The sequence below is a fragment of the Palaemon carinicauda genome, chromosome 5 (genome assembly GCF_036898095.1).
Source record: "Palaemon carinicauda isolate YSFRI2023 chromosome 5, ASM3689809v2, whole genome shotgun sequence".
NCBI lineage: Eukaryota > Metazoa > Arthropoda > Malacostraca > Decapoda > Palaemonidae > Palaemon > Palaemon carinicauda.
This window is the reverse complement of record NC_090729.1, coordinates 123,765,659-123,778,158: the sequence shown is the minus strand read 5'-3', so window position 1 is coordinate 123,778,158 and position 12,500 is coordinate 123,765,659. Positions and strand designations below refer to the sequence as shown.

Genomic DNA, 12,500 nt, shown 5'->3' with positions numbered 1-12,500 from the left:
CTGGTGCCCTGGCCAACATGCTACCTATATATATATATATATATATATATATATATATATATATATATATATATATATATATATATATATATATATATATATATATAATGTACAGTGTATGTTTCGAACAAAGTTCCGTTCATTTTCAATCTGTAGTTGTAAAAAATTCGACAAAAAGTTTAAAAATTCCTTAAAGCAGGGTTAACAGCTCATAAAAATTACTCACAAAAATCAAGTTGATATTACTTGAGAAAAATAAATAAAGGAAGAGAAGATAGAATGTACCAGATATGACACCAACCTACAGACTTCAGTTATGCTGAAGCGAAGCGGAAACTTAGGAGTTCAACATGTAAATGGACTCAAGGGTAGTTAGAAAATGTCTACGGGTTGTTCAACCAATAATAGAGAGATGTTCTTAATTTTCCCCAATTTTGTATATAAAGGCATTGTTCTTTATATTCGAAAATTAGGGTTTATACAGTTTTTGAACTGTTCTATAACTGTATCCCTTCTCTTTCTCTTTTGGATGGTTTGGTTAGCAAAGGTCTTCCTTGTTTTTTCACTGAAAATTTTTAAGTAATATTAATTTTTTTTTTAATAATTTAAATTTGCTATAAACCCTATTTTAAAAGATTTTATTATTTCTATAAGTTTTAACGATTTCTTTACAATTGCAAATTGAAAACGAACAGAGCTACATTCAAAATATAGATACTATATCCTTAAAAAAAAAAAAAAAAAAAAAAAAAAAAAAAAAAAGAGCAACGAGTTTGCTCCATTTAATATTTGGTGCCAAAACCATTTCGAACCACAATTGTATAATCGTTGTCACCATTCAATACATGGATTTTATGGATAATATTTACTCGAGCGACCTACCCTGCTATATAGTGGGCCTAATAAAGCAGAGAAAATTATTAATTATTTAGCAATAATTGTGATGGAAAAATATCCTTATTTCCAGATTATCCGTTTATCTCTGAAGTGGGCCTGGTCTCTCCTACAAGATGATGGACTTGACCTTCAGATTATCTATCTGGTTCGCGATCCGAGAGCTACACTCGCGTAAGCTTCTTTGAACTGTGTTTTTTATTTCTTTTACTACAATTACATAAAGTAATTTTTTGTGAGCAGTGGAATTACTTATACTACATATATACATTACTGATATTATATATGAATATGTATATATATACATATATATATATTATATATATATATATATATATATATATATATATATATATATATAGGGCCTATATATATTTATATTTATATATATACATATATATATTTATATATACTTATATATAATACATATATTTTGTGTATAATATACATATATATACGTGTATATATATACATTACATATAATATATATATATATATATATATATATATATATATATATATATATATATTTATATATACATATTTATATATATATACATATATATATATATATATATATATATATATATATATATATATATATATATATATATATATAACAGTTTAATGCTAAAAAACTATATAAAAAGTAGTCATTAAACTGTAAGAAGAATTAAAAATGATACAAAAGTCAATTCTAGGACAGTAATACATAGCCATAATGAAATATCGTACACCTATATATAAAAATATTTGTCTAAAGATATTTCTAAAGCAGTTCATCTCATTTGTGCATATGACCACATATGTACAGTACTACATTCACATAAATGTGCTTTAGATATCTGTATTTCAACATAAAGCTGTTTCCTCTCTCTGGTATTTCATTTCATTCAGCTAGTTATTGAATCTACAGGTTTGTTCTGTTATGAAAATAATAATAATAATAATAATAATAATAATAATAATAATAATAATAATATGAAAATATTAAAAAAAACAATAATGATAATATGAAAATAATAATAATAATTACAATAATAATAATAATGATAACAATAACGATGACGATAATATGAAAGCAATAATAATAATAATAGTACTACTACTACTACTACTACTACTACTACTACTACTACTACTACTACTACTACTACTACTAATAATAATAATAATAATAATAATCTATAAACAGGTCTCGAGCGCACGTTGAGTTTTGCAGTGACATCACTTGCAATGATCCGAAGACAGTGTGTGAACTACTTGAAGATGACCTAATAATTGCCAGCAAGATGCAAGAAGCATATCCACATCGGTAAGTTGATATTCTCACACATTAAAGTAACCGTGAGCTTTATTTGCCTTCAAGATGCACGTTGTTAGTTTTGCATTAAATACAGTATAGATCATTATGATGTGGTAAACTCTATCTTGCAAGCAGAAGGGATTAGTTGCATTCGGACTGAGAACAAGGAATAGAATTCAAACAATACCTAATATATTTTGTGGAAACGAATCCTGGAGGAATGTGAGGGAGGAAATGACCAGGTAAGATACGAAATTCTACTACACGAAATATTACAAAAGTTACACATGAAGATGAGAGGATGATGAAAGGATGCAACTAGATCTTGACAGAAAGACGGGCTGGACATGACTTGTTTAATAATGCGACATTACAAGCTTATATACAAATGGTTAAGGATAACAAAAAAAAAAAAAAAAAAAAGAAAAAAAAAAAAAAAGAACAAGAAACTTGCAATGCTAAGCTTAAACAGTTTTTTTATCAGTGCAGGAGAGAGAGAGAGAGAGAGAGAGAGAGAGAGAGAGAGAGAGAGAGAGAGAGAGAGAGAGAGAGAGAGAGAGAGAGAGAGAGAGAGAGAGAGAGCAATGTATGAGCGTGTTTGAAATACACATGGATTAGAAGTCATTTGCATTACCTAGGGAACACTATGCGAAAGTGTCAGTTGATCTCCTGTGCTCAGCAAAAGAATTAGAAAAGCAAGATCTACTTAGTGAGAACTATTCGACAGCATGATGGAGATGAGAGGAGAACTGGGGAAAAAAGAGTGGATATATAGATATATAGAATTTGGGCTTTATAACCTGTTACTGGTTATATTAAGTGCTGAAAGAAAAGATAAAATATTCATAAAATATTATGAAGATAATAATAGGAATGGAATTTAACTACCAATGCAGCCCAAAAGCACATATTTCTCTTAAATATTTCCTAATTAAGCGCCCACTTGAACGTTTTGAGTAAAATCTTTCTAACATTCCAGCCCTTTTGCAAGCACTGACCTAGTCACTCCCATGTAGAGTCCTTCTGACCTATATCGGACGTAATTTCACTTTCTTACTAGAGATAATATAAAACAAATCTAATCAAATTTAGCATTAATTAAGACTTAAAACTCGCTCAACTTATCAAGATATGTGGTCGAACAACAGACCAGCTCTGTCCATCATCAAGTTTTTTATTACCTCAGTCTATTATGCAAACCATGGACATGCCTATTGCTTGGGAAAAAGATGAACTATTTCCGTGTAGCTAAATAGTAAATGAAATTTGCAGCTTTATAATTTCTATAACCGAGTATAGCTTATAACTAAAAATGCTACAACACCCCAATTACTGAATATAATAAAATTGATTAATATACTGTATATCTTGGAAGTACAGTACTTTGAAAGCTTGTACTTTTTTTCTGGAACTGAAGGTGTAGGCGAGGCATGTAATTTGACTATCCCTAAGTGCTTTTAAAGAGAAATAAGCCATGCATAAAGTAAAGAGAAGAAGTGGAGATTAAAACGATGAAAGTTGGATAGGTATCATTCTGGAGACCTTGAGTAGAAAGCACTCACTACTTGTTTCAACATAAGCATCTGGGGTGAGTAACGGCTAGTAGGTTGATATGCATCCAAGGAGAGGAACCAGAAGCGATGTGCCCCAAAACATTGAGAAAGGAATGACAAATCACATACAGTTGGACACATAAATTCCTGCCACAGTTGGCTCTGAGGAAGTACACCCTGTCACGCGCTTTCTGAGTGACCATTTCGTGTGTTTAGCCTTGAGCACCACCTCTGCCGTCTCCCCTTGCATTAGCTATTTGGTTACTTGCTTCACAATAAGGGTCTGATAGGGTGCACTTCCTCAGAGTGAGGTGTGCTACGGATTCCTGTGTACAATTGTACATATGTGACCTTGCTTTGTATGTATATGTTTGGGCAAGTGTACATGCAACTCCTTATTACAGTAGTGATGTGTATTCAGCCCAATCTATGTTTAGCTTAGCTACCAATTCGATGGCTGAGTTCTATTACTTACATTATGTTATATTGAAGATATGTTTGTTATTCCAGGTTCAAGCTAATCCAATACGAGCAATTCAACAGAGACGCCGAGAGGGGTTTACGCGATCTCATGTCATTTATCGGATTCTCTTCCTTATCGCAAATGCAGCTGGACCTTTTATATCCCAAGACTCTGAACCAGGATGATACTTTCGCCACGAACAAAAACTCCTCCGTGACAATTGACAGATGGCGAACAAACACCGATTTTAAGAATGTCCGAGCAGTTCAAGAGGCCTGTGCTAAGCCCATCTCTATGCTTGGTCTCCGGGTCTTTTCAACAGAGAGAGAGTTCAAAAATCTGTCTTTACCTCTTCTGGTATCAAATCCAGTGCAGCAATACACATAATTCTATTTTGCCACTGAGAAGTCAAAATGATATAGTATTCCATTATTAACCTCTGAACGCAATCGAACAAATTTTACGCCAGGAGATTTCTACCCCCTTTAGCGCCATTGGATGTTTTAAATCCAATACATTGAATCTTATTCTGTCTTTATCATTTACACATATGAAAAGTTTACAGAATAAATAAAATCATATATCAATAGACAAAAGCTGGTACAAAACAATAAAAAATGTAAATTTCTAGCTCTAATAGTACTTAAGCTAAAACAAGTTAATTAAGGTGCCAGATCTCAAATAAAGAGCCTGGGGATCGAGTGGTGATTCCTTTCGTGAAAGGGACGGAATTGAAAGGACTAAAGCATATATGGACGATTGCTTGTATTATAAAGATAATCTTTTTCCATTTGATGGCTAGGGGTCTTTATTGCCTCTCATGATATCAAATATAATTCTCCATTATATGGAGTACTTTCCTTAAACTATGAACCTGTCAAATACAATATTCCATTATGCCGACAAGACTTCGTTTCTTGATCTATCATAGTGTGAAAAATAGTGGTCCATTAGGTGGGCAGTGTTTTTTTTTCCTTACTACTTTACTTTGTATGATTTCAAATTTATTATAGAAGATGTAAATTAATTTGTTTTTCTTATTTTTTTCTTTACAAATTTCGTCATAAGACAATATTAGACAGGATTTGGCTAAACAAATATGGTTTGCAGGTACTATCATGCAATTTTGCAACAATATCATAAAACACCATTCATGAAAAACAACTCCAAAATTATAAAAATACGAACTGAAAATAATGCTTCAAAACAGTCTAGTATAAATCTGTTTACCACTGACGAAGAGGCAGCAAGTCCCACTAAGATTAATAGAAAAAGAATGTGAAGGTTTTCACCTTATAATATTTGATATAGCCTCTGATGATAAGATATAAGTCAGATGAAAATTTTCTTTAAATTTCTAATGATCCATTTATACTGTCTCGAAATTCTTTTAATTTCATTATCTGATTATACTTTTATTGAGGATGGAAATAGACTAAAAAGTCTGGGTGCTATATTTACTGCCAAAACTTTCAACAGGACATCTAAATTTTTTTTTCCTACCTAGAACTGGTGAAAATGACCACTTAGGATCTTTTGCATATACAGTACTTGCTAATCTTTGTAGACTAATCATCTCATCACTGGATCGTTACAGTAAAAAACCGGAGAAGGTGCTAGAATGAAACACACCCAATTGCTGGCTTTTTCTTCTCAGCTTAAACCCATTTCTATATAGGGTCATCATTGTGACTGAGCCGTCTCCATCGATTTCGGTTCTGCGCTTCGTTTTCGTCAATACCTTTATCTAGCAAATGTTCCCTTTCATAAACATGCCATCTCTTCTTGGTCTTCCTCTCTTCCTTCTACCCCGAACTTTTATCTCCATTGTATGCATTCCAACATGATGTTCTCTTTGTAACAAGTGTCCATACCTTATAAACTTTCCTTACTGTATTTTCTCTGATACAATTACCTTTGATAAACCTCTTATAAACTCATTTCGAATCATTTTCTCACTTTTTACTCCAGCATCCATCTCAACTTTCTCATTTCTGCTACATAAATCTTCTCTGTCTTTCCCATATTTGCTGTTTCTATTCCATATAACAAAGCTGGTCTTACAACTGTCCTGCGAAACTTACCCTTCATCTCAAGAAGACTGTCACAGAGAATCCAAGACGCAGACCTCCTCCTGTTCCATCCTGCCTGGATCCGATGCTTCACCTCTTGAGCCTTGCCTCCACTAGCGTCTACTATAGACCCCAAGTACTTGAACTTATGCACTCTCACATGTTGTACACATATACTAATTTGTAACCTTATTAATGTGTTTACGTGTGAGTCTTGCCATAGAAAAAAAAATCTTCCCCATCCATTTTTATGTTCTGTCCACCATCCTCAGTAAGACTGGCACACATATATTCTATTTTTGACCTATTTATTCTCATTCCTCTCCTCTCAAGTGTTGCTGTCCACCTCACCAGCGGCATATACTCCAACTCCTCTCTGGACATAACATATAATATGCACCATGGCACTGCTTCTCTAACATCTTTGATCATTATATCCATCACGATGTTGAAGATGAATGGGGTAAGTCCCACCCCTGGTGTAATCCACCTATCTCAAGTCTGTCTCTCCAACACTGCTTCTCCATCTAGTATGCACATTCCTGTACATCTGAATAATTCTGACACTTTTCTGGTATCATCTTCTCCCTCAACCATCTCCATATTTCTTGCCTTAGTACTCTGTCATATACCTTTTAAAGGTCTATGAATACCAATTGCAAATATCGCTGTTTTTCTATGCATTTTTCCATCAGCTGCCTTATGCAAAATATTCCATCCATTGTACTTCTTCCCACCATAAATCCTAATTGTTCTTTCCCTATTCTCACTTCCTCTCTTACAGTAAACTGATATCCATCATTCTTTCAAGAACATTCAACGTATTAGACATTAGTTTGATGCCTATATAATTGCTGCATTCCTGAAACTCCTCTTTACCTTTAAATGTAGGTATCAATATGCTTTCCAGTCACTCTTCTGGTATCTTTCTCAGTTCAAATATTTTCCTCATCACATCACACAAGATGTCTACCACTTCCTCTTCTAGGGCTTTCCAAACCTCGATTGGGATCAAGTCAGTCCAGTTTCCCTCCCACATTATAGAACTCCATTAACATTCCCATGTTTACTTGTCCATCCTCTCTAATAAGCCTTCCATTTTCTTCACTAAGCAGATTCTTGAAATACTCCTTCTATCATTTCAAGATGTCTTCATACTTCTTTTGACCGTACCATTCATATCTTTAATTTGCTTAATATGAGTGATATCCTTCACTCTTTTATATCTTGATTTTGACAGTTTGAGCACATTATTCAAACTTTTTCTTGGTTTCCACTTCATTATACACATCGTCATATGTCCTTGCCTTAGCCGGCCCTACCACATTTTTCATTTCTTTGTTTCTCTTAATCTTTCTTTGTCCTCCTCCAACAGTGACTCTTCAAATTTCTTGTTTGGCTACCTTTTACCTTTTACAACCTCCACTACCTCCTCCCCCACCACCAAATCTTCTTTTCCTCCTATTCTATTCCAGAAGTTTCTACCAGTATCTCCTTCCCATGGTTTCTAAACACTGTTGCATTATGCCACCACCGTTCTTCCACATCTTCAATTTCCGGATCAACATCTTTTAACGCTTCTAAACTCTCACTTGTTATCATTACGCTTACCTTATAATAAGCTTCTGGCTTAATTGTGATAAATGTAAATTAGATAAGAATTTTCTGCTAACACTTGTGTGACACTCTAAAAGAAGATGAGACTTCCTACAGTTATCTGGAAGTGCAATAATTTTGAGACGTTAATTAAAATCATCCATCATGCAAGGAGCATGGTCAGAACTGGAAAGATGAGGCTCCACACAAACATGTTATAAGCCAGCCTAAATGAGGAGATAAACTAAAGTAAAGCTATATGGTAAACACAGACAGGGGACCTTTTGATATTTAAAAGGCAAACCAATACAGCGTTCTTGCCGGGAGATATACAACGTTAAATCTCTATACAGAACAGTTCTTTCACCACTTATGGCTGACGTATGAGGTGTCACCGTCACAGTACTGATCTTGGCCATAGCAAGAATTAAAGAATCTAATATATGCCATAGCATATAACCTTCCCAATATATATATATATATATATATATGGCATAGAAAAACCATAAGCAGACGGGTGTGGACGGACACGTCTGAGGCCTCTGTCCTGCAGCGGACTATGAACGGCTGATAGTACACACACACACACACACACACACACACACACACACACTGAGCTCCAGTTAAGTTTCAGGATAACATGAAAACTGCATTTACGTTTTTTTCCATTTAATACTTGAAGTAGACCCATGTTTCGAATCAGTTTTCTTACATGATTCTTCCTCAGAATTACATTCGTTGAACGATGGAAATACACTTTCATATAAAGGCAATGGCAATGAAAATTTATAATTTAAAAGTATTTGGAAACTAAAATCAACTAAAATTGAGATTCTTTGAAATAAAAATTTCTGAAAAGAAATTTTCTAACACTAATACTAAAATATAAGAATGAATTTTCACAAGGTTTCATAGAATTTCATGGCCGATCTCACGAGCTTCACCAGATCCCATACAATGTCCTGTTCCCCATCTTCACTTATGGTCCCAGTCTTGCAACGAGGTGGACGTCGGTTCTTCAGGAATGCTATCTCTTGCCCAAATAAGGCTAAGTGGTCAGACTTATTCACCCCTCTGAAAATTCATATTTGTAAACTGCAACGCTCTAAAGGGAATCGAATCCAAAATCAATGCACTTTACAAATCCAGATTTTCGGGGGGGGGGGGGGGGGGGGGGGAAATTAAGCGTTGTATTTGATCGTTTTGAAGCCATTTTTTATTCTTACATTCCTGACATTTTAGTGAGGTTCTAGTGTGATCAAAATGCAGATACTATTCATGCACACGAATTCCAGAAAAGACGATGAATGAACGATCTCTGTGAATGTGAAGTTACATTTGATATAATTAGTTGCAAAACAAGCGAAGTCTCCATGTGATTCAACACTGTTTGACACCAACAAACATAAAAACATTTTCATTTTCATTTAATCAAGCATTATATTTGTCACCAGCAGAGGTAAAGACAGATTCCTGAATTCCTCCTCCGACTTAAATATTCGGAGGCCCAGCATGAACAGGGGCTTCGCGCAAGCCAGCTGGGAGCCGGACACGCTGGTAAAATCTGTATTCGTCCGCCACCTGTCAATCATCATGGAGGAGTTTTTCTGCATTCCAAAGAGATCTTCCCGGCCTAGTGTCTTGGGATGCAGGAGGTCCATTTGCATCTGCGACAAGGAAGGGAATCCAAGGAACAACATGAGGTCCTTCAAGCCCTGTTCGGCGTCAATACTGAATCGCTCGTACTGGACAAGCTTGAACCTATGGATTGAGTCACAGGAACATCAGCTACATATAAAAGTAACAGGAATTCAACAACTCACTATTTCGTTAGGTTAATTTACTAACATTATTATCTTAAGATAAAATATTGAGTGAGGTATAGCATTGTCACATGCTGTACACTTATGCTAATTTGCAAACTTATTAACGGGTTTACAGATGAATCCTGCCATAAGGAAAATCTTCACTATTTCTCATCTCAGTTCCAAAAAGGCTTGTAGTGATAGGAATATTCAACAAGTGCGAGTGAATCTAGAAATCAAGAAGCCATTAGGCTTAATATTATTATTACTAGCTAAGCTAGAACTCCAGTTGTAAAAGCAGGATGCAATAAGCCCAAGGGCTCCAACAGGGAAAACAGCCCAACGAGGAAAGGAAATAACGAAATAAATAAACTACATGAGAACTAATGAATAATGAATGTAAAGTACCTTCCGATTGGTAACAACGTTAAAATAGATATGTCATACAGTATATAAACTTTATAGAGACATTTATGTCAGCCTGTTCCACATGAAAACATTCACTGCAAGTAAATATAGTTTTTTTCTGGCACAGCAAACACTACTCAAACAGTTTTTAACCGTTTTCATTAGTTTGTAGTTACAATCTAAAATTACATGGAAGAGTGTCAATTAAACTATCCGTTCATGAGTTCCTATCTCTACTTTCTTAAATATTCCTCAAATCTATCAATATTTTTCTAACACAGCTAACTTCCTTGTTTCATCTATTCTGTTACTTTCCTACTCTCTCATCTCATCATTAAGTATCATATTTACTCACAATTCAATATAAAAACCTACTGATTCCACCCTTCTATACAGATCACTTTTACACCACCAAGTCCCTTCCACATTAAATATTCTAATATAGTTTGCTTGTTATAAAATTTTTAATTACTTCACAACATATCACCAATGACATACATCATAGATAACTTTCACATTGCTTCTCTAACAAATAAATATAATTTGCAATAAAATTCACCCAAGGTTATACTTAATATAATATTATCTTAGGATTACTATTGTCCATTTTATTATAGAAGGTTTACTATTGAGGATGAAGTCATCTAGCCTTTTATTATTACTTCCAGATAAACTCGGCAATTTTGTATACCTCCTTACTGATGCATATGAAAATTTTCACTACCTTAAGAAGAAGTGAACAACTGATTTAAGATGAAGCTTTCATTGTTTTAAACTACAACTTATAAGAAATAATTTAATCGAAGGTAAATAACTAATAATATACATTCTTACTTAATTTTGCTTTTAAAATTTCCTATCCCTACTTCATCAATTAACCTTGTTACAACTTTTGGATAACTTAAGCCTTTTCTTCAATATAAAATTGAATTGCTTAAAAGTTACGAATGTCAGCTAGATTCAAGATAGACTTAACTATCATTTCAATGTTTAAATCTTTGGCTAACTCACTTCTCTGGATACTCTTCAAGCATTTTGCTGGCCACGTGCAGATCATCCTCGAGCATATCGCACACCTTTGTCGCATCTCCACAAGTGGTGTCAGTACAAAACTTAGCCCTCTTGCGTGACCTGTTTTAGTATTTTCATTAATAATCACCATTATACAAGCATATTCATTGCATATAATCCAAATATCATCCATTGGATGAGGATGATTGCAAACAGAGCATTCATGCATACAATTACCGAACAAATAAAGTGAAAAGGGGAGGGAATACAAAATAATGGAGGGAACAAAATAGACAAAGTTTGATAATAGGAAACATACAAATATTAGACTTGACTGAAAAACCCAGGCCGACATGGCTGAGGACTATGAAGCGTGAAGTAGATGATGAATGGAGAAGTATTGATGATAAAAGTTCAAGATAGAGATGACTGACGAAATCTAACCGAGGCCCTTTGCGTCAATAGGCGCAGGAGGAGATGATGATGAAAATAACCGCCATAACATGTCATAATGGAAGTCTCAACAGGTTAAAGTATTGCAAACATATTTTCCTATTCTTGTTCTCTCCTGCCAATTGTTTTATTAATTGTTACTGATTGGTGTGTACCAATTCTCAATTTAATGATTCTTAGTTAAAGAGGTCGATATGTATTCAAACTAGTTCTTCTTTAATTAATGGCTTTTGAAGGGGAAATGCAACAACCTCCACTGGCTAATTGCGTTCGATTTCAGTTTCTAAGTACTTCTTCCACATCATTTCTTTGCTTGAGTATCTGTGAAATGCTATGAGAGGTTAATTTGGGTTCTGCTGCCTTATCCCAAATGAAAAAGGTACAATTTCTTACTGAAAATATACATTTATAATTTTCATCATATCTATAGCCAGTGCTAACTCCATCATCTTACTTTAGAGGTCATAATTAGCCACTCTTATTCCAATTAATGCTTTGATGCAGCTTGCTTGTCCCATGCATATGATTCCATTTACCAATGTTTGGCCATTATTAATCTATTTTTTTTTTTACATTCTCCATAAGTATATTTCTATATTAAGTGTACCTGATACTTATTACTGAATAAAAGCTATTGAACCCCATCTAGCCTCTAAACAAGCCTGCCATTACAATGGATCAATGGCTGGTCTGCATGAGTCGAGTTTACCTGAAAATTTATGTTTCATGCATTCTCATTTAGCAGTAATTCATCATCTTACATTATTGGACAAGATGTTTGGCAAAGTTTGGTTCACTTTGCAAATATCTTATTAGGAACCATCAAGGAGAAAGTCCAGTGTATCGCGAGAATGTCAATGACATATTTGTGAAGAGAACCAATTTTGAAGCCATTTTACGCTTAAGGATGCCTTTGAAAAGGGCAGAGAACTGACCACA

The 12,500-nt window shown here is 34.1% G+C and overlaps 1 protein-coding gene across 1 annotated transcript in view; it reads right to left on the bottom strand.

Moving 5' to 3' along the window:
* Positions 1-9,054: 9,054 nt before the first annotated feature.
* The window catches only part of LOC137640561 (carbohydrate sulfotransferase 5-like), a 7,482-nt gene continuing 4,036 nt past the window's right edge, over positions 9,055-12,500 (bottom strand). Inside the window, exons 4-5 of the mRNA XM_068373078.1 lie at positions 11,109-11,228; positions 9,055-9,645 (exon numbers count right to left, since the gene is read on the bottom strand). Of these exons, the coding sequence (XP_068229179.1) occupies positions 9,312-9,645; positions 11,109-11,228 (454 nt within the window). The 3' untranslated portion in view covers positions 9,055-9,311. The remainder of the gene's footprint in view (positions 9,646-11,108; positions 11,229-12,500) is intronic.